Raw genomic sequence first — 22547 nt, forward strand, 5'->3', positions numbered from 1 at the left:
TGTAGTCCGCATCTAATAAATTTCATGTTCTCTTAAATTCTAGGCTTATTTTCTTTTTTACATTCTTTGTATCACCTCTGGGAGATTTTTTTTTTGGGGGGGGGGTCTCTTTTAAATTCTAAGGCAAATTGTATGTGAAGAATACTGTCCAGGGAAGGTGAAAAAGGAAGGAAAGAAGTGATCCCTGATTGACAAAGCACATTCTAGATGTCAGGATCCTATGTGACATTGTATCCCACAAGATCACACCCACCTTGCTCATGTGTGGCTGCAGGGCAGGGTAAGCGTATAGTGCCAGATGTTCCTTCTTCTAAATAGGAGTTCTTTCCATTTGCGCTTTTTCAAAAGGCTTTTATTAATTAAAAAAATTTTTTTTAAGTATTTTATTTGAGAGAGGGCATGTGAGTGCACAAGCGGGGGGAGGGGCAGGGGAAGAGGGAGAAGCAGACTCCCCACCAAGCAAGGGAGCGCAACACGGGGCTCAATCCCAAGACCCCAAGATCATGACCTGAGTGGGGGCAGATGCTTAACCGACTGAGCCTCCCAGGCGCCCCTCAAAAGGCTTTTAAAATGAATCTCTAGTGATAAGCCTGGGGTCTTCCATTTTCATCTCTAGTGTTTTCAGCCGTTCAAATCACACCACCTGGGAGTTTCTCTGTAAAGCTCTTGCATATCTGCCCTTCAGTCGGAGGACTGAGCCTATGACGTGGGCCTGGCACAGACAACCACATTTTATAGATGACAAAAGAGCTTTTAGTACGAACTGATGGCTTTAGTCAGTCATTTGGCTTTGTGACCATCCTCTCTCTTGGGTCCAGATTTGGTGGTTCTTGTTCTTCAGTGACAATCTTTTTCTTTTCTTTTTTAATCAACAAAAGCCGTATTCCAGCGAATCCTGATTCTTTAGGTTTTTTGTTTGGTTTTGTTTTGCTTTATACCAGACAGTGTTCGTTAGAAGTTGACTAAGAGGGTAACAGACACAGGGTGGGAATTCACTGGATGAATGAGAGAGCTCATGGGACCAGAGAGAAGATGCAGATGTGAAGGATGAGAAGCAGAGGTGTTCTTGGGATCTCTGTAATGGGGCCTAATAGTCTCATCAGGACACTGTCCTCAGTCGAAAGGGATCGTGCCTTCCATGGAAGGGATAGACTCTTTTGTATTCCATTCCACTCAAGATTTGAATGGTTGACTGGAGAAAACTTAATATCTCCCTATCCATGAGCATGGAATCTCCTTCCATTTATATAGGTCTTGAATTTCACTCAGCAAGGTCTTTACGGCTTTCAGAGCACACATTTTGTCCTACACACATCTTGTAAAGTTTATCCGTATACTATGCTTTTCATGTTCTGCTAAAGGTATTGTTAACTTCATTTTCTAATTGTTTGTTGCTAGTATGAAACGATTGATTTTTGTATCTTGTTATCTATCAAGAGCTTTGAAGGCCCTGAGATTTTACCCTACGTACAAACAGCTTTCATGGATGCTGGCAGAAGGCATGAGAATTCTGGGTCAGAGAATTATTACTCACAACAGTAGGAGGAATCAGAGTATCAGCTTTTGGTTCCCCAAGCCCTGATTCCTACAGGGAAAAGTGAGGAGGACCTGCTGATGACTGCACATGCAGTGGGGTGTCCTGCAGAAGAGGAAACCCAAGCTTAAGGAACAAGATTCTTTTATGGTGAGCAGTAAACTTGCCTGAACTCTGGCCCCAAAGGAAACATAATCTTTATTATATTGAGTAATAAACCTACCCTTTGCTCTAGAGGGAGACACTATTGCTATCATCCAATGCTGTTCACTCTACACGTGTGTATATATGTGTCTATGTACATGAGTGTGTTTCTCCTTGAAGACAGCCTAGAACAAAGACAGTCAGTGCCCCTCCTTGTAAGACAGGCAGAAACATGAGAGACCCAGGAAGAATCCTCTCCTGACAGTATCTTGTGACCTTGCTAAACTCATTTTTAGCCCTAATAGCATGGTGGAGGGGGGGATTTCTTTGAATTTTCAATGTATACAATCATGTTGATTATGAATAAAGGTGATTTTCCTTCTTCCTTTTTAGTATTTCTAATTTTTCCGTTCTAATTGCATTGCCTAGAACCTCCAGTACAATGTTAAATAAAAGTAGTGAGGGAGGACATTCTCGTTCTCAATCTTAGCAGGACTGAGGTCACTCTTGCTCTTTTTTTTTTTTTTTTAAGAGCAGGGGAGGGGGTGGGGAGCCAGAGGGAGAGGGAAAGAGAGAGTCTTAAGCAGGCTCCATGCCCAGTGAGTAGCTGATCTCACAACCCTGAGCTGAAATCAAGAGTCAGACGCCTAACCGACTGAGCCACCCAGGCACCCGACTCTTAAGTACAATGTTACTGTAAGTATTTTTCATACTGCCCTTCACCAGATAAGAGTTCCTTCAGTTCCTAGTTTGCTGAGAGTTTTTCCCATGAATAAGGGTTCAATTTTTGTCATATGTTTTTATCTATACCTCTACAGAAGATATAATTGTTTTAAGTGTTAATGTGGTAAATTACATTGAACCTTTTTTTATTATTAACATAACGTATTATTTGTTTCAGGGGTACAGGTCTGTGATTCAACAGTCTTACACAATTCACACTGCTCACCATAGCACATACCCTCCCCAATGTCCATCACCCAGCCACCCCATCCCTCCCACCCCCCTCCACTCCAGCAACTCTCAGTTTGTTTCCTGAGATTAAGAGCCTCTTACGGTTTGTCTCCCTCTCTGGTTTCGTCTTGTTTCATTTTTCCCTCCCTCCCCTATGATCCTCTGTCTTGTTTCTCAAATTCCTCTTATCAGTGAGATCATATGACATTTGTCTTTCTCTGATTGACTTATTTTGCTTAGCTTAATACCCTCTAGTTCCATCCATGTCATTGAAAGTGGCAAGATCTCATTCCTTTTGATGGCTGCATAATATTCCATTTGTGTGTGTGTGTGTGTGTGTGTGTGTGTGTGTGTGTGTGTGTGTGTGTACACCACATATTCTTTATCCATTCATCTGTTGATGGACATCTAAGCTCTTTCCATACATAGTTTGGCTACTGTAGACATTGCTGCTATAAACATTGGGGTGCATGTGCCCCTTTGGATCACTACATGTGTATCTTTGGGAATTACATTGAATCTTTTAAATGTTAAGCCAACATTCTATTCCTGCAATAAGGATATACCTCCTCGTATATATTGCTGGATTTGGTTTGATATTAAGAATTTTACATTGGGTGGTGGGCTCCCGCCACCAAAAGAATTTTATATCTATTTTCATGAGGAGTATTGTGCTATAATTTTCTTTTGAGTAATGCATGGTTGGTTTTGGTATCAGAGTAATACCTCATAAATGTTTTGGAAATCTTCGTTCCTGAATTTTCTGAAAGTTTGTGTCAAGTTAATTTTTTTAAAAATTTTCAAATATTTGGTAAAATTCACCTGTAAAGCCATCTGTATGGGAGTTTTCTTTACGGGAAGGTTTTTACTCATGAATTTAATTTCTGTAAGAGATATCGGGTGATTCACATTTTCTATTTCTTGTGTCAGTTTTGGCAACTTGTGTCTTTCAAGAAAATGTGTCCATTTAAGTTCAATTCCTGAGAATGTTAATGTTCCAGACTGACCCTGACCTTCAAGGCCCTATCAAATGCACCCGTATTTCCAAGACTCCACCCTCTCACCAGCTAACTAGGACTTAACCTTTCAGAACTCAGCCATCATTTCCTTAGTGTATATAGCAATTACATGTGTGTAGGGCTTCCCATGTGGGGCCAGTGCATGTGTTGGGGTTGGGGGTGAATCTCCCTGCTGCTTGCTTCCATGGCACCAGGTAATCTCTTTCTTAATAGTCCTCCCATTTGGGGCACGTGGGTGGCTCAGTCGGTTAAGTGTATGCCTTCTGCTTAGGTCATGATCCCGGGGTCCTGCCATGGAGCCCCGCATCAGGCTCCCTGCACAGGGGGAAGCCTGCCTCTCTCTCTCACACTCCCCTTGCTGGGCTCTCTCTCTCTCACTGTCAAATAAATAAATAAAATCTTGAAAAAAGAAAATAGTCCTCCCATTTGTATGTCTGCCTTCCCAATCAACCAAAGGCCCACTGTTTGTTTTGCTTATCACCGCATCCCAGCACTTTGCAGAGATCTGGCACAAGACAGGCATTCAGTAAGAGTACTTATCAGAATTACATAGACTATGACTTAAATGGAGAGAACTGGCTTGTTTTACAGAACATCACACAGAGGCCCAACAAAGTCATGAGAGCTGCTTAAGGTCAAAATGTTCCTGGCAAGGCCAAAGAGAAAAGAAGTGGAGTGGTCAGAAGACCAATAAGTCTTCCCAGCCATACTTGTATTGAGGGATCTTGCTTATTTCATGGGGAAAGGAGACGTTTTCTATTCAAGGCTCTGCGCAGGCTGGGGCCTGGGTAGCCTAACTCACTGCCGAAGCCCCAGAACGTGTAGGGGGTCTGTGGCAGAGTTCAACAAATGTCCCACGGAGCGAAAGGAGAATTTCAATACCAGTGGAAAAACTCTCCTAGGGGAAAGATGTTTTAAGGATGCCCTCGCTTTAATCGGAAAGGCTTTTCCGTGGGTGCAAGCAGGCATATGTTTGCCAAGTAGTCTCAGGCACTCTAAGTGCTTCAAAATCAGGAAACTGAGGCCGGGAGGTAGAGGGAGGCGCCCCCACGTGCCAGCCGGGAAGACCAGGGCCCGCAGGCTGACCCTTCGCCGCGGTGGTCTTCTCGGCTTCTGCTCTCTCCGGGGAAGGGGTCGGCACTGGGAACGGTGGGGGCGGAGGCAGGGATCCGGCACCCGGAGCGGCCGAAACCCTCCCCACCCCCCAGCGCGGGAGTCACGCCGGGGCGTCCAGGAGGCCGGGCGCCGGAGGGCGGGTCCCGGCAGCGGAAGGGGCCCGGGGCGCGCGGTTCCACCGCGCCGGCGCCCGCCTCCCCAGCGCGGCCCGGGGCTGCGATCCCGCTTTGCTGGGCAGCGAACGGGGCCTCCCCGGGCGCGGACGGGCCCGGCGCTCACACGTCCTCGTCCCGGAACCTCAGCCGGCTGGTCTCGCGAGGCTCAGCCGCCCGCCGAGGCCTCGGCCGTCCCTCCCCGGCGTCCGCCCCGCGCAACTCCGCGGCCCGGCAGCCGGAACCCGGGGCCCTGCGCTCCCGCTCGGCCTCCCTCCCGCCGCGCCGCCCGTCCGCAGGCCTGCGTGTCGCGGGTGGGGAGCGAGGTGAGCGCCCGGGAGAGCCGGCCACGTAGTGGGGGGGCGGGAGGGTGCTTCGGGGAGCCGTGTTTACCCGCGGGGGCGCCCTGGGGGTCGGGGCCGCTGGCTGTCCCCCGGCACTCGGTGTGTGGGTTTGCCTCAGGACCGGGGAACTCGGCGAGGAGCGATGATCACCTACTTTACCGAACTTGATCCACGAGCCCGGATTGGCTCTAAGCGCTTTATCTACGGGAACTCACACATTTATAGCCTCCCCGTGCCCTGCGGTTTTACGCGCGCTCTGCCGATGAGGAAAGTGGCTTAAAAAGTGGAGGAGCTCACAGCCGCGGGCAGGAGGAGACCACCCTCTCCTGACACCTGTGCCTCCCAACACCTGGCGGGAGGCCGGCCCCTGGAGCTCGGCCGGGGTGCCTGCCCTTGGGAGACGCCCAGTCGTCCTCCCCTTGGTCCCCACCCACCGCCCGCTCCCGATCACCAAGTGATCTCCTGCCCGTTAGCCCCGCCGACATCAATCACCGCAAGACTCCTGGGACTCCCGGGCTCTTTCTGCTTAAGTCAGAACATTTTACCCTGGTGTTTTGAAGTTGAGGTCAGCAAAAATGGAAAAAGAACGTTGGTGACCCCTTGGGCTGCAGAATGAAAAGCTCCCATAAATGTACAACAAGCGAAAGCGGCTATACGTGACATCATATAAAAGTAGCAAGCCCAGCCCCCGGCCCTGAACAGATCCTTGACAGAATTTACTTGTTGAAGCCACTGCACACATGGTTAGGACTAGTAAGGGACACAGGAAATGGTGATACATAAACATAAAGGAAGGGGCAGCCGGAGAATGGGAAGGACCTCTTGACTCCCCAATCAGGTTTGCTGCTGTGAAAAGCCCTTCTTTTCTGAATGCTGAATTCAGGCCCTGAATACTTTTGTCCTTTTGCAGATGTCCACTCTGCCTCAGAGGGAATCCAGGGCACCTGCCACCTGTCCGGGCTCAGCCTCCACACAGGACCTGGACAGTAACTATGGGGATGGTCTGGAAAGAGAATGCTCCAGAAAACCAGACCGGAAGGTGTCAGAGTTCTGTGGAGCGGGTGATCCCACTGCCATGTTGTCCTCGGGCAGCTCCTACCTGTCCTCTAGGGGAGGCGTCATTAAGTGGTTCTGGGACTCGGCAGAGGAGGGTTACAGGACCTACCACGCGGACGAGTATGATGAGGACAAGAACCCCAGTGTGAGTGAGACCCCTGTCCCCACCGGAGGGACTGCAACCAAGGACTTGGCCAAGAGGTTGTTCTAGGTGCTGGGGTTGCATCCGTGAGCAAAAGCAAAGTTCCTGCCCTCATGGAGTTTTTGTTCTACTGGGGGAGGCGGATGGGGAACAGACCCCCCCCCCAAAAAAATCCCTGTAATAGATGGTGATAAGTTCTGTAGAGAAGATAAAGCAGGCTAAAGAGGATAGAGAACGCCCGGGCAGTCTGGGGATGTTGCTGTTTTAGGTAAGGTGGTCACAGAGGGCCGCTTTCCTAAGGTGACGATTCGAGTAGAGACCTGAAGAAAGCGGAGGATTGTATAGTTATGTGTTGCTGTGTAACAAATTACCCTAGATTTCAGCAGCTTAAAAGAAACATTTCATAATTTCTGGGGTTCAGGATCTGGGTGGGTGCCTCAGGCTCAGAATCTTCTGTGAACTTGCGGTGAAGCCAGGGTTATGGTCTCATCTTAGGCTTGACTTGGTGGGGGGCATGGGAGAGGATCACTTCCAGGTTCGTTCTCGTGGGTGTTGGCAGGCCCCAGTCCCTGGTCACACGGGAAGCTCCTCAGAACTGCCTCATGACATGGCAGCAGGCTTCCCCCAGGGCAGGCAATCCAAGAGAGAAGGAGACACCATGAGTACCCAGGATGGAAGCCAGGCACTTTATAACCTATTCTTGCAAGATGTCACATCTGCATATTCTGTATGTGAGAAGTGGGTCACTAGGTCCAGCCCACACTCATGGGAAGGCCAAGGAAGGGTGTTTGGAAGGGCAGGACCACTCCCGCTTTGCTTTTCTGCCTCGGTGAGCATCTCGGGTCTTCCTTCAGGACCCCTCGGCTATGCTCACCCTGCCTCCGTATCTCTGTCTCCAGGGCATCATTAACTTGGGCACCAGCGAGAACAAACTCTGCTTTGACCTGCTGTCCAGTCGGGTAAGTCCTGGTGCACCTCTGGGTGGTATCAGTAGCTCCCAGGGACTGTCTGCTCTTGGACTTCCCTTGAAGGCTTCCCTGACCAGAGCCTGCTGCTTGCCTCCGCAGCCCTGGCCTGAGAGTCAGCCCACCCGGTTCCAGATCCACCTCAGGGACAAGTTTCTCTGTGGTGTTGGGCGAGTCACTTCCCTGTTCTGGTCCTGCTTCTTCATCTCTTCCCCATACTCAGTCCCTCCTGCTTTCACGGGGTGGGGGGGTGGGGGGGGAAGCACTCAGTGGGGTGTGGTCAGTATTTATCAACCACATCTGGGGTAGGGAGGACTCTGATTTGCAGCTTTTGCCAATTCCCGTAGTGTAAATACTCCCACCGTGGCTGATTTCAGGCCACGGATGTGACATCCCTGCACTCAAAGTTGGGCAAAGGGGGGTTGTGGCACCCATTATGTAGTGTGCCCACCATGTAGACACAAAGATGGAAATAGCCTCAAGAACACACATAAACATGTAATAACATAGGGACACCTGGGTGGCTCCGTTGGGTAAGCGTCTGCCTTCGGCTCAGGTCATGATCCCAGAGTCCTGGGATCGAGCCCTGCATAGGGCTCCCTGCTCGGCGGGGAGCCTGCTTCTCCCTCTGCCTGCCACACCCTGCTTGTGCGTGCGCTCTCTGACAAATAAATAAATAAAATCTAAAAAAAATGTAGTAACATAATCAGAAGCAGTGATGTTTTAGTTATTACCTTTGTTTTTAGTGTAATTTACTTATTTATACGTTTATAGAATTTAATTATTTTAAATGGCTTTTTTTTAAAACACAGCATGTAAAATTCCTGGAAACTTCATAGTTTGAGCCATTCCTAGCAAACCAGTGAAAATGCCTGATAAATGTGTCTCCCAAGGCCCCACGCTCAAAGTTTAGGATTGTAGAGAAAGCGACGGCTAACCCAAAGGAACTTATTTCCGAGGGTGACAAATCTAAGACCCAAGGGGAGAGGGGTGTAGGAAGGGGGCTTAAGATGCGTGTTCTATCTAGCAGTTCCCTGCTGCACTGTCCCAATAGAAGTAAAATGTGAGCCACGAATATAAACTTAAAATTTTCTGTTAGATAAATAAAAAGGAATTGGTAAATTCATCTTAGTAATATATTTTATTTAGCCCCATACATCCAAAATAGGACCCTTTCAACATGTAATCAATCTAAAAAATTAAGATACGTTACATACTGTTTTCATATCAAGTGTTTCAAATCCAGTGGGTCTCAGTTCACACTAGGCGCATTCCAAGTGCTCAGGAGGCGCACGTAACTACGGCCTTGCTGCTGGACGGTGTGGCTCCCCGGGCCGAGGGAGAGACAGAAGAGGCTGGAGTCATATACAAGTGGCTGACTGCCCTTCTTTGGTTCACTCCCCAAGACTTCTACCTTTTCTTGACATTGTGTCTGTGATGCCCAGCGAGTTACTAACCCCGCACCTGGTCAGGGTGGGGATGATGTAGAAATGGCCACACTTTCTGAAGCGTAAGGTCGAGCTGAGCCTGCAGGAACACAATGGCCCGAGTCCCTCCAGAAGTTGGAGCCAACACCGAGGTGATGGCACCCAATTCTGGGACGCCTTTTGTCACTCCAGGGAGAAGCTGAGTAGCGTGGTCTCTATCATTGCCTGTACAAATCCACCCCCCTGGGTTCTTTATGTATTTATCTATTCAAATGATTTATGTATTTATTAGAGAGAGAGAGAGCACAAACATGGACAGGGCAGAGGGAGAGAGCTCGAGCAGACTCCCTGCTAAGCACGGAGCCCAACACGGGGCTCGATCTCACGACCCTGAGATCCCGACCTGAGTGGAAATCAAGAGTCAGATGCTTAACAGACTGAGCCACCCAGGCGCTGCCACCCCTCCAGGTTTTGAGATGGCAGTGTTGTTTAAAGAGCACTGGATTAGGAGTCAGACCTTCTGGGTTTTGTCTCAGCTCTGCCACTTGCTAGCTCCATGACCTTGGCTGAGTCACCTCACTTTTTTGAGCCTCGGTTTCCTCATCTGCAAAATAGGCAGGAGAGTGCTGTGCCTGTGCCGTCTGTCTGCTGGTTTCTCTGATGAGCGGACCAAGGCCAGGCTTTACTGGCGCGGGTGCAGTGTGGATGTGGGTGCAAGCGCCGGTGGTCACCATGAGGGTGTGTGGCCCTCAGCCCCGCTCTTCCCTCTGTCCCCAGCTGAGTCAGAGCGACATGCTGCGGGTGGAGCCGTCCCTGCTGCAGTACCCTGACTGGAGGGGACATCGGTTGTAAGTAGCTGCCGTGGGCCGGTGGTTCTCAGCCCCGGGTGGTCTTGCTCCCCAGGGGACCTAGGGCATCTGGAGACACTTCTGGTTTTCACAACTGGGAAGGGGCTCTTACTGGCATTTACCGGGTAGAGACCAGTGATGCTGCTAAACCTCCTACGAGGTGCCCAGGATAGCCCCCACAACAAATAATTATCCCACCCCAAATGTGAATATGGCAGGTGGAGAAAGCCTGCCTCAGGCCGAGGGCCCGTCCTGGGGGCCTGGCGATCTGGGGGTCTCCCGGAGCATCTGCAGGGATCTAGTCCCTCTGCTGGTTCCTCCCCAGCTCAGGAGCTCCGTCGCTTGCGTTCCCTGGGTCGGAGGACTGCGAAGGGCCTTCAGGCGTGGAGTCCTTGTCTCCGCTCTCTCAGTAGTTTTACAGGAACCAGGACCAGCCTTGGGGGGCTGCTGGCGAGGGCGTTTTCCTCCTGGTCAGATGGGGTGTGCTAAATAATGCTAATTGGAGTTGGTACTTAGTGAGCACCTGCTGGGGGCAGCCGCTGTTCCAAGGGCTTAGTGGCCAAACAGGACTTGGTTCCAAAGCGCATGTTCCTATAGTAATGAGGATGGAGGGCCCCCGAGACAGCCCGCTGGCTCGAGTGTGGACTCTGCCACTGACCAGCAGGTGACTTAGTTCCTTCAAGCCTCAGTTTCTTTGTCTGTAAAATGGGAATAATAATAGCATCTTAGGGGTGTTGTAAAGATTGAGTGAGTAAGATTCCCCAGGTAACTCCTGCATAATGCACATGCCGCAACAGTGACTCTGACGATAGCTGTTGTTACAATAACGTTATTGCCCTTAGTTAGATCTACATGTAGCTGGAGCTGCTTTTGATATCCCTGAGGCCTGCGGGTTAGGTGGGTCGGGCGTCCTGGAACTACAGAGGAGGCAAGTCTCCGCTTGTGGGTAGTGGTGGGGCAGGGGGCTTGTGGGCCCTGCGGTGTGGAGACCACGCTGACCCCACTGCCCTCGTGGAAAACCAGAGAAGGTTAATGGCATCTGGGTGAAGATTCACCAGAGGAGCTTTGGGATGGACCGTGGGTTGGGGATCATCTGACAAGTGCCGCCCATCTCTCTGTCTGATTTCCAGCCTCCGGGAGGAAGTGGCCAGATTCCTGTCTTTCTACTGCAAGAGCCCCACACCCCTTAAGCCAGAGAATGTGAGTATTCCCCTCCTCGGCTCTCCCCTGCTCTTCTGCCCACCTCCCCCATCCCATGCAGGGGTAGCGCGGGCTTGAGATCTGCCTTTCACTCAGTTTTGACGTGTTTCCAGGTGGAATTAGGAACACCCCCATGCTTTGTCTTCCTCATCCTAGGTATTTAGGATATAATTGGGTTACAGTTCCTGCTCCAGTTTGTTCTATGGTCCCTCGTTGCCTGCATACCTTCGGGCAAGACTCTCTGAGTGACCAACTCCCTCTTCCTTGCTCTGTTGATCCAGAGCGTGGTCCAAAGAATAAGCCACAGATGCACTTGGCTGTTAGTCAGGAGAGGCCTTTGGCTTCCTCTGGTGGCTTTGCTGTGACAGAGGGCACCAAGTTGGGCCTGTCCCTCCCTCCTATGCCAGCCTGGAGACAGCTGTAGGTCCTTGCTCCCTCCTGGACGGATATTCATCTTTGTCACATGGATGTGTCACCTGCAGGTGGTGGTTCTGAATGGCTGTGCCTCTCTCTTCTCGGCTCTGGCCACGGTGCTGTGTGAGGTGGGGGGTAAGTGACCCACGGCCTGCTCAGCTTTGGGGGCCGCCCTATGCCTGCAGGGTCCATAGTTGCCTGTCTTTGCGGGTTGCATTAGAATGCCTTTGGCCATAGTAGACTACGAGACTGCAAGGAGCTTAATGGGTGGCTTGACCAGATACCCGGATGTTGGCAGTTGCAGAGGTCAACGTGATGCCAGGGTTCGGGGCCTGTCTCTGGGATGACCTTGGTTTTTCCCTTCATGTGATGGCTGTCGCATCCTTACGTGACAGTGGGTCCTAAAGCAGGGAGAAAGGGGAAAGGCTGTGACTTGCCTGTGTCTTTGTTTTATTGGGAGGGGGCAGGGGAGATACTCTTTCCCAAAGAAAGTCCCAGCAGAGCTCCCCTTACATCTCGCTGGCCAGAACCGCCTCACAAACCCATTCCCAGAGCAGCCCCTGGTAGATGGATAAGAACCACGGCTGACTTCAGCCACTCGTGGCTCATCCCCAGGGGCTGGGGGAAGAGGCCCTCCATCCTCGGACTTATTGCTGGTCATCCCTGGGAAATCTGGTGCTCTCTTAGCCAGAAAATTGGAATGGCTGTAGAGCAGGCAGCCAGCACCATCTGCTAGAGGAGCCGTAGTGGGCCACAGAGCGGGTCCTGGTCAGGGGTTATTGTCACCAGAACAGAGGCCCACTCATACTAGCTTCGCTGACAGTGATTATATGGGTGAGCTTTACTGACCACATGCTGTGTTGCAGGCACCAGCCTAAGGCTTTACACATAGGCCCCTTTAATTCTCACTTCTCCCCTCTGAGGTAGGTCCTGTGCCGTTCCCATGTCCCAGATGAGGACATCAGGGCACAGGGGGTTAAGTGACTTGTCAGATTCACACACAGAGATAAGAACCAAGATTTGAACCATAAGAAGGATAGGATAGGCGATTTCCTACCCATTCTCGAACAGTCAAGAACGGGATTCAGTGTCACTCTCTCCACCTCTCAAGGGGCTAGACAGTCCCTCCTCCCCCCCTTTGTACGTGCAGAGCTCTCTCTGGACCTTCCGCAGCTCCCGTATGGCCCAGGGCAGCTGCCCCAGCTCCACCTGCTCATGACCTTTCTGCTCAGGTGCACGTTCTCACCTCCTGAGTGTCTGTGCTTCCTGGAGTGAAGTCGTGAGAGAGAGCACACACGTGATGGGTTTCTCGCCAGCCGGTTGTTGGCTCCCTCGGGTCCCTTGTTTCCCTCTAGCCCACTCCCCATGGCTGGGGTAGGGAACATGTAGGACAAAGCTGCCTCTTCCAGAGCTGTGAGTGGGGCAGACTGGGGGAAGGGAGGAAAGCTTGACTCGCATCCTCTTCGGAACTGGGGGAATGCCTGTCTCTGCATTAGGGTACTCCTTGGAAGTCATCAGCCCCTCCCCCGACCCCCCAGCTAGAATCTTCCGCATGACATGCCTCCCAACCAGATGGCTTCAGCCTTGTGTTTGAATGTCCCCAGGGAGGGAGAATCCACTCCTCCTGAACACACTCTATCTCTGGGCAATTCTGTATGCTGTCACGTTTGTCCGTTTGTCAAGCCCAGATCACCCCGCAGCTTTGCCTCGCTGGATCCCAGTCTGTCCTTGGAGTGAGCCAGCACGTGGGGTGCTTCAGAGGGATCCTCTGAGGTTCAGTGTCCTCATTGGTAAAATTAGGGTGACAAGAGTACTGATGTCACAGAGCGATTGTGAGGCCCAAATGAGATAACACACAAATACACATTTAGCCCAGTTTCCAGCACATAGTAAGTGTTCAGTACATGTTAGCTACAGATGATCAGAAAAGCGACTCATATCAGTGGATCCAGGTGTTAGTGAGAGCTTGGGAGTTGAGACGGAGTGTAGCCCCGGTGTTCCCCCAAGGACGTGGAAGGCTGGGAGGGGCATGGAGCCTGTGGATGGGGTTGACCGGGGTGTTCTGGCCAGAGGGTGACAGGCCCTGGCCCATTCCTGCCCTCAGAGGCTTTCCTGATCCCTGCCCCTTACTATGGAGCCATCACACAGCACGTCTATCTCTATGGCAATGTCCGTCTGGTCTGTGTCTATCTGGACAGTGAGGTAAGAGTTCCTGAGACCCCAGGTAGGACTCGGGCCTTCCTATAGGGGAAGACTTTCCTCTCTCTGAATTTGAGGGCAGACATGGGAGGAAGTCCATGCTGGGGTCACAGCTGCAAGGGGAGTAGAGCCTTCTGTTGCCGATGGCTGTCCGTACCTGGGTTCCCCTGGGGCTCCCCAGGTCCCGGCTCTGAGGTCTCTGGGGTCAGTGTAGAAGCCAAGGGCAGCCGCAGGGAGACTACATCAAAATGGTGGGGTGAGGATGGGGCAGAGCAGACCTCAACGTGTAAGTTCTTAGGCCCCAATCAGAGGATCTCTGGGGCCTCTTCCTGACTAAGAGTGCTGAGGTGTCCCTGATGTGATGGGGTGGGCAGCAAGGAGGGCAGTGACCCTGCCGGTGTTTTTTCAGCGACTGTTCTAGGTAGGCTAGAGATGACAGGTAGGAGAGGCCCCAGAAGCTCAGGTTTGGGGGATCACTGAATTGGGCTGGTGGCTTTTTTCCATCTTTTTTCAGGTCACTGGGCTGGACACACGCCCCTTCCAGCTCACTGTGGAGAGGCTTGAGATGGCCCTGCAGAGAGCTAATTCTGAGGTCTGGGGGTCAAGTCAAACCCAAGGCTGGGAGGGGTGGGTCTGAGCAGGGCACAGACTTCCTCTGGCTGATCTCATCCTCACCATGGGGTTGGCGCTCCCTGATGGGGTTGGGGTGTCCCATGGTCACAGGGAACCATTCTGGGGGTTAATCAGGAGTCCGTGGAAGGTCTTCCCACTAGAGACAGACTCTGAGACCTGTGTACAAAGAGTCAGCCAGGGAACTCGATAAACACCCCCCACCCCTGCTGCACCCGAGTTTGATTCAGTGGATCAAGTGTGGAGCTTAGTGGCCTGTCGTTCAGCAGTCTCCCTGGTCATTCGAGGACGTGATTCCCCTGTCACGTCCCCGTTTGAGGACACCTCCTGAAGAAAGGCAGAGACAAGTACTACTCCCGTGGTTCCCTTCCAGTCCATCTGTGGCCATTACAGTCATACGTGCCTCCTGTAGGAATTCTAAAAGGGCAACCCCCCGCCCATTATTCTACCAACAGAGGCAGCCTTTACTGGCATCTGGGCCTGTTTGCCTCTGGGCTTTGTTCTCTGCCTCTGGTTTCCTTCCCTGTTGACACGATGCACATATGGATGTCTGCCGCAGATACGTGATTCTCTGCCCTTGTCCGCTTCATGCTGAGTTGTGAACGCGTTCACATCCCATTTCCCCGGGGGCCCGCCCAGCCGCCGGCCCCATTCAGTGGGAGCGTCTGGCTCTGGCCTTCAGGAGGAGCTGAGCGTTTCCTGCCCCACTGATGGTTTCAGGGTGTGAAGGTTAAAGGTCTCATCCTCATCAACCCCCACAACCCTCTGGGCGACATCTACTCCCCAGGAGAGCTGCGGAACTACCTGGAATTTGCCAAGAGGTGAGGCACCCCACAGTCACCCCTCAAAACGTCCTGGTGGACCAGGATACCGGTGCAGGTTTTGGTACAGACTCTAATACCCTGTCCACTCCGCTATGGGCTCCTGCCTGCTTTGGCCCCTCCCCAGCAGTGGGGTGGAGGGGCCAGCAGTTTGTGGGTTGCTAGTTCTCTCTCTCCCTCTTTCTTTTTAGGACAACAGCTGTCCTGTATTGTATCCCCCCGCCCGCCCCCCGCCAGGGGCCGGGTACCCTGCTAAGCTCTTTACATGCCATATCTCATGCAGTCCTCCCGGTCACCCTATTAGTCATCACGCGGTCATTGTCCGCAGGTTACTGAGCCTTGGAGTGAGCAGTAGGGCCAGACTTGAATCTGGGTCTGTCTGTACATACCTGTTTGGCACTCAGTTGGGCCCTTCTTCCATGGAGGTGCCCGAGGCCTCCGCCTCTCCTCCACAGTGCTTCAAGAGCCCCCACTGTCATCTGCTTTGTGTGTGCGGCTTCCTGTGTGAAAATTCAGACACGAGAAAGGTGTCTCTGGAAAAAAGTTTGGTAGCCCTGGGCTCGACCCTGGTCCCATTGGGTTTCTGAGCCATTGCTTCCCCACCGTGGGGGACCTATTTGGCCTGCAGAGCAAGCCGTCTCCTCCCCGGCCCTGTCCCTCCAGGCACGAGCTGCACGTGATGGTGGATGAAGTCTACATGCTGTCCGTGTTTGAGAAGTCGGCAGCCTACTGCAGCGTCCTGAGCCTGGAAGGGTGAGTCTGCCCTGTCACAGCCACCTCTGCCAAGCCCCGGTCCCTGGGCCCCTGTGGCTTAGTCCACAGGGCGTGACCTGTCCCGGGGCAGTTCCTCTTCCATCCAGCTGGTCCCACTGTCCTCAGATCCCCTAAAGAGAAGATGGGAGGGCTGGGCTGCATCAGGGGTTTTCAAATTGTTCTGTGGGGTTTCTGAGAGCTCCAAGGAGGGGCTGGGCCGTAGGATTCCTGGGGGTGGGATGGGCTGCGAGGGTGGGAACTGGCCGGTGCTGTCCCCCTCATCTCCAGAGTAGCTTCAGCTTCATCACCATCCGTCCACTCACTCACTCACTCACTCACTCGTTCAGCAAATCCTTCTGCAGCCCCAGGCGTGTGCCAAGCACTTCTAGCTGTTTGGGCTTTTTCATTAGATTTAGTCTGAGCCAAGAATCTGTGGCTGCAACAGCTTTGGAAACTCTTGGACCAGATCACCTGTGAGGTCTGTAAGTGTGACACTGAGAGATTCTAGTAGTTCCTGTTCTTTGTTCGGAACTTTGGACCCTGTGAAGTCCTTTCCGTTGGTTCTCTCAGCTGGTCCTTACGAGGCTCTGCCAAGTGGACGGCTGTTACTCCTGTTTGTTTATGGATTAGGAAAGTGAGGGGCAGAGAAATAGAGACTGGTCACCTACTCTGTGCCAGACATGCTCGGTGCTGGGATACAACATTGAGCGAGAAAGACATAGGCCCCCCTCGGGTGGAACTTTCGTTTCTAGCCAGAAAAAACATTTTAAAGATTTTATTTGAGAGAGAGAGAGAGAGAGAGAGAGAGAGAGTGAGCAGGAGGGAGAGGGAGAGAGAATCTTAAGCAGACTCCACGCTGAGGGCAGAGCCCCACTCGGGGCTCAGTCCCACAACTGCGACATCATGTCCTAAGCTAAAACCAAGAATTGGATGCTTAACCAACTGAGTCACTCAGGTGCCCCCAGAAAAAACATTTTAGTGGCTAAATACACAGTCATTTGATTGTGGCTTTGATAAGTGCTAAAAAGGACAAGTCTGGGGAGGCATGAGGGGATCTCCTTGGTGTCCCCAATGGGCCCGGTCTACTGGGAGGTGCTCAGAGAAGATCTGTTTGAGGAAGTGGAATTGGAGCTAAGCTCTAGATTGGGGGTTGGCAAATATTTTTGGATCAGATGGCAAATATTTAGGCTTTGTAGGCCTACGGTCTCTCACTCAGCTCTGCCAGATAGCACAAAAGCGGCCATAGACAATATGTACATGAAAAAGCATGGCTGTGTTCCAATAAAGCTTTATTTACAAAAACAGGCTGTGGGCCGGGTTTAGCCTGCAGGCTGTAGTTTGCTGACCCTGGCTCTAAGGATGTGTGGGAATTGGTGATTCAAGAGATGAAACCAGGGCTTCACACAGAACCAGAACCAAATTCATCCAAACACGTATGAGCTTTTGTGGATCTGTGTTGCCTCCGTTCCCATACTGTGTTCTCTGCAGGTTGCCTGACCCCCAGAGGACCCATGTGATGTGGGCAACCAGCAAGGTAGGTTCCTGGCTGGCCTCGGGATGTCAGGGAGGTGGGAGGGCAGAGAGGTGGGTGGAAACAGCTTCCTCGGTGGAGGGCTGGCCACTGCTCAGGGTGCCTTTCTCCGTAGGACTTCGGGATGTCTGGGCTCCGCTTCGGCACGCTGTACACAGAAAACCGGGACGTGGCCACTGCGGTGGCCTCCCTCTGCCGCTATCACGGCCTCAGTGGCTTGGTCCAGTACCAGATGGCACAGCTGCTCCGGGACCGTGGTGACTGCCTGGGCCTGGTCATTTGAGAATTGGAGGAGAGGGGAGGTTATAGCCAGTCGGGGGTGGGCCAGGGATCATGGGTGCTTCTCTCATGAGAAGAATTTAGGGTGGTGTTCGAGAACCCAGGGCCATGACTGGGTTCATAGCCGACTCCGTCACTTCCTGGCGCTGTGGCACATTCCTTCACCTCCCCAAACCTTAGTTCATGTGATTTGTCAGTTCGAATGGTACCTGGCATATAATAGGCACTTAGTCAACAGGAACTCATCATTAGTGGCTGTGAGTGCTTGAAGAAAGAGAGAGTAGAAGCGACAAAGCGAGAACAGTTATAGTGGAAGTATCTCTGCCTACGAGGATCTTGGATAGTGAGTCTGGATAGCAAAGGTGATCTGTAATTGCCACCTTTTATTGAGCCCTGCTAGATGTTCTCATTGCACCAACTCATTGGTCCCTCCCCAGAATCCTAGGAGGCAGATATTCCTGTACTTTCCTCCGGTATTTTATAGATGTGGAAACGAGGACTGGATACTATACACCTGCTATAACAGCTAAAATTTAGAACAGTAGTGACGCCATCATGTGTTGGCGAGCGTGCGGAGCAGCTTCAACTCTCACGCTGCTCTGGGCACGGAAGGGGGCGCGGCCCCTTTGGAAAGCAAAGTGGCTTGCAGAGTTAAACACACGCTTCCCAAATGGCCCCGCAATCCCACTCCTCGCTGTTTGCCCTTACAGTCACACAAAACCCACCAAGTGAATCTTTTTTTTTTTTAAAGATTTATTTATTTGAGAGAGTGAGAAAGAGAGAGAGAGAGCACATGAGAGGGGGGAGGGTCAGAGGGAGAAGCAGGCTCCCCGCTGAGGAGGGAGCCCGATGCGGGACTCGACCCCGGGACTCCGGGATCATGACCTGAGCCGAAGGCAGTCGCTTAACCGACTGAGCCACCCAGGCGCCCCCAAGTGAATCTTTATAGCTGCTTTGTTCATGATCACCCCCAAAGTCCTTCCAAGGATGAAGGAGGGGACAAGCTGGGGTGCATCCACACAATGGAACATGGCTCTGCAGCGGGATCTAGGGCCACACAGAGTAAGCTCAAAGGCATTGTGCTGAGTGTAAGAGGCCAGTCTCAAAAGGTGACACGACTGTCTGATCCCACTTCTGTGACATTCTGGAAAAGGCAAAACCAGAGTGACGGAGAACAGACCAGTGGTTGTGGGGCAGCAGGGGAGTGACATGACTATGAACAGCATGAGGGTGTTCCTTGGGGCGAGGGAACAGTTCGGTGTCCTGCCTGCAGGGGGTGGGTTACACAGATGTGCGCATGTGTTAAAGCTCGTCAAAGGGGGGTGGGGGCGCCTGGGTGGCGCAGTCGGTGAAGCATCCAACTCTTGGTTTCCAGTTCAGGTCATGATCTTAGGGTTGTGAGGTCCAGTCCCGCACTGGGGTTAGAGTGAGATTCTCTCTCTCCCTTCCCTTTACCCTCTGCCCACTCCCCCTGCTTGCACACTTGTTTGCTCTCTCACTCTCTCTCTCAAAAAAAGAAATGTCAAATCGTTTGAAAAAACAATTAAAAAATCCTCATCAAATGGGACACCAAAGAAAGTTAATAGAAACGCTGAGGACGGGGAGGTGAAGTTGCCCTAGGCCCTGCATCTTGTCAGTGGCCAGGCTGGGATCTGAACAGCAGCGTCTGTGGCTCGGAAGCATCAGTGTGTGAGTGGGCCATCCTTCAGTTAGGATATGCCCCCTAAGGGACCCTGTGTCCGCAGGACTGGGAGCTGTGAGGCCAGGTATCTGAATTTCCGGTGCTTTCTACTGGACATGGACTATTCCTGCGGCCCCCATCCACCAGCTGGGGAAAGGGTCTTGGCAGCTCGTGGCCTTTCTCTTGTCAGCATTTAGACTCGTGGGACAGCGTGGAGGATTGGTGAGAGATTTATTTGTTGGCTTCTCTTTTCACCCAAACAGACTGGATCAACCAGGTGTACCTACCGGAGAACCATGCCCGGCTCAAGGCTGCCCACACCTATGTGGCAGGAGAGCTCCAGGCCCTGGGCATCCCCTTCCTGAGCCGCGGGGCGGGCTTCTTCATCTGGGTTGACCTGAGGAAGGTAACGCAGGTGGGGCTGCAGGTCTGGGGGGTAGTTGAAGCCTTCCCCCACAGGTGAGGGGCAGGGGTGTCTCGTCTGCAGCCTGAACCCCTGCCACCCTCCCAGTTCCTGCCTGAGGCCACCTTTAAGGAGGAGATGCTGCTTTGGCGCCGCTTTTTGGACAACAAAGTGCTGCTATCCTGTGGCAAGACCTTCGAGTGTAAAGAGCCCGGCTGGTTCCGCTTGGTCTTCTCGGACAAGGCCCACCGGCTTTGCCTAGGTAAGTGACCTCCCCTCCCTGCCTCACCCTTCATTCTGCACTCCCCCTTCTCGTCCCGCTTGTGGCTCCAGCAGCCTCAGCCTGCCCAGCCTGCCCTCCCAGCCGTCCGTGCTATGGGGCTCTCACTTCTCCTTCCCAGGGATGCGGAGGGTCCGGCAGGTGCTTGGGGGCAAATCCCAGGTGGCCGAAGAGCCCCATTCCTGTCAGGCCCAGGAGCCAAGGAGCCAGCACAGGTGAGCTGGTCGTCGCTGGGGGACAGCAGGGCCTGGCAGCCACTGCCAACCCGAGCCATTTGGGGCTGTGAAGACCGACGGCGGATGGGCCATTTGTCAGGCGGGTACCCGATGTGACCTCACCCCCGAAAAAGAACCATTCCTGGCCCCTCTCAGGGGCAGTGAGAGACTCCTTCGGCTGTGCTCTGCTTCGGCCCCTCCCCCTCTAGTAAACAAAACTGGGAGAAACTAGAAGCCTCTGTGGTGAGTAATGTACAGAATGGAGGAGTCGTGACTGCTCCTAAGCACAACCCTTCACCCGCCTGAGATCATGAAAAGAAAACAATGTGTACCTTCTTTTGATGGCACCCTCCTTCCTCCTTTGTTGCCAGGGAAACAAGTCAGAGGAACAACACATATAAGAGACAACATGCCCAAGAAATAAACAAGGGTGATAATTCCCAAACCCCAGGAGGACGGAGTTAATTCTGTGTGTTCCTGTTGTTCTCCCCCCGTGAGGGTGTGTGGGCCCACAGGACACCTGGCACCTGGGACAGGCCTCCGCTTGGGCCGCGGTGAACAAGACCCCACGGGGGCAGTCAGAAGAGCTGCTCTGCTTCTGGGATGCTCTTCCTCCTCCTTCTTCCCGGCAAGGAGCTGCCTTCCGACATCTCAAACCCGAGTGATCTAGCCACGACTACTTGGGGGGGGAAGATAAGGGCTGGACTTCGAACAACCAGGCTGGCCTTTCCACCCTAAGCAGGCAAAGGGCCACTCAGGCCATCCTCAGGGCTGTTTGAGTTTAGAGCCCAAGTGGGCTTTCTCAACTGACCTTAAAGCTGTGTGCAGCAGACCCTTCTCTGGGGTCTCCACTCCGGTGTAGAAACGCGGTCTCTTTCCTTGCTTCTGTTTTAAGATAATGTGGGTGCAGTCAGTGTGTATTTTCTGCAAATCATAGTATTTGATACAGGATTTGCTTTCCTCTACCTTTCTGCCTTTCATCCATTCATTCCTTCTCCCTGTCTTTTCTTGAATACCTTCTATGTGCCAGGCACCGGGCTGATAATTTCTGTGCATTATTTCTAGCTTCGACAATCCTGGGAAGCTGACATTATCACCCACCACTTGAGACATGAGGCCGTGGAGTCTCAGAGAGCTGGAATGCTATTCTCAAAGTCACGTAGCTAGAAAGTATCAGAGCCGGGATTCAAAGTCAGGTCGGTTTGGTTGCGAATCCTGTGCTGTTTGTACCCTGCCCAAACAGGCACCAGCAGGATGCTTTGACTCTTTCCAGTCCTGAGAACTGGGCTTTGTGTTGTCATCGTCAGCACCTTTAATTGTTGTTCAGTGCCTTTGGCCAAGTATCACTCCTTTCTATTCCCACTTCCAGGAAACACTGGTACTAGGATTTGTTGGTTCTGGAAAGCCTTCAGGTTTTATGGGTCAGACTAAGAACGGCCACATCGAGAGCCCTTTGCATCCCCTTTAAAAACCTCTGTTGTGACGCTGCCGTTGTGGTTCAGAGTCCCCCAAGGAAGGACCCCTGTGATACATTCTGTTTAGAATTCTCAGAAGAAGGACTTCTAGTTCTTTAGAGGGAATCCAAGCTGGCTTCCTGGCAGAGGCAGACCGAACCTGGGATCTGAGCCTGAACCGAGTCCGCACGAGCCCAGCTGGCTGGTGCTGTGTGAAGGGATGTGCTCCATATATCTCTCTCTGTGGAATCTGGGTCTGGCATATTCTATACCCATCTCAGTGCTCACCTTTGTGCTCACCTTTCTGCTTTTGCTCCTTACAACAACCAGCCAGCTGTGTATGAGCATCGCCCCAGGGGCCCCTCGGCTGCTCCAAATGTCACTTTCTGTCCCAGGCTTCTCTGACAGCCTCATGGGGCGCATGCAAACTGGGAACGCTGAAGGAGTTGACACTCCTGGGGCTACCCTTGAACAACAGGGGACAGGAACCAGGATGCATACCCCTGCGTGCAGGTGGACCGCTGTGCGGTAGACAATTCTGACCTTCTGCATGGCTCCTCAAAGAGTCCTGCTGGGATTGGGCCCCGGGTGCCCAGGGCAGTAGCCTGCTCTGTAGCATACCGCTGGCCAGGCTTTGTTCTCTTAGACTTATTCCGATCTCTCCATTCCCTAGGATTGCTTCCCAGAATGGCTACTTGCATCAAGACTCAGTCTCTCAGGGAACCATGCAGGGCAGAGTGTACATGATAGGTCAACAGCATCCACTGTGTGTCTCCTGAGTTCAAGCTCCCTTCCGCAGCAACTCTGAGATGCAGGTCCTGGTTTGGGCACCAGAGTGATCGAATGCTTACCTAGTGATTTCTGTGAGTCTTTTCAAGAACCGTCTATTGTTGGCAATTACAAGGGGAAATGTTTTTCATAGGGAAATAATATGTTTCCCTTTCCGATCAGTGAAAATTCCTAAGCTATTCTATTACTGAAGACTC

The 22547-nt window shown here is 52.3% G+C and overlaps 1 protein-coding gene across 1 annotated transcript; it reads left to right on the forward strand.

The window, feature by feature from the left end:
- The first annotated feature begins 4917 nt into the window (after positions 1–4917).
- ACCS (1-aminocyclopropane-1-carboxylate synthase homolog (inactive)) lies at positions 4918–21952 on the forward strand. Its single transcript, XM_027581046.2, has 15 exons — positions 4918–5245; positions 6174–6464; positions 7361–7420; positions 9631–9701; positions 10832–10901; positions 11384–11450; positions 13420–13517; positions 14029–14106; positions 14865–14965; positions 15629–15718; positions 17207–17252; positions 17365–17506; positions 19473–19615; positions 19721–19874; positions 20014–21952. Exons 2-15 carry the CDS (start codon positions 6174–6176, stop codon positions 20109–20111), a joined length of 1509 nt encoding a protein of 502 aa, XP_027436847.1. The 5' UTR covers positions 4918–5245; the 3' UTR covers positions 20112–21952.
- The last annotated feature ends 595 nt before the right edge of the window (positions 21953–22547 follow it).

The sequence above is a fragment of the Zalophus californianus genome, chromosome 11 (genome assembly GCF_009762305.2).
Source record: "Zalophus californianus isolate mZalCal1 chromosome 11, mZalCal1.pri.v2, whole genome shotgun sequence".
NCBI lineage: Eukaryota > Metazoa > Chordata > Mammalia > Carnivora > Otariidae > Zalophus > Zalophus californianus.

Bases quoted from the DNA above. Each gene is read 5' to 3' on its own strand.
- ACCS (XM_027581046.2), top strand. From the start codon at position 6,174: ATGTCCACTCTGCCTCAGAGGGAATCCAGGGCACCTGCCACCTGTCCG. The intron at 11,451-13,419 runs GTAAGTGACCCA...TCCTGCCCTCAG, and splicing joins GGTGCTGTGTGAGGTGGGGG to AGGCTTTCCTGATCCCTGCC. The intron at 17,507-19,472 runs GTGACTGCCTGG...TCACCCAAACAG, and splicing joins ACAGCTGCTCCGGGACCGTG to ACTGGATCAACCAGGTGTAC.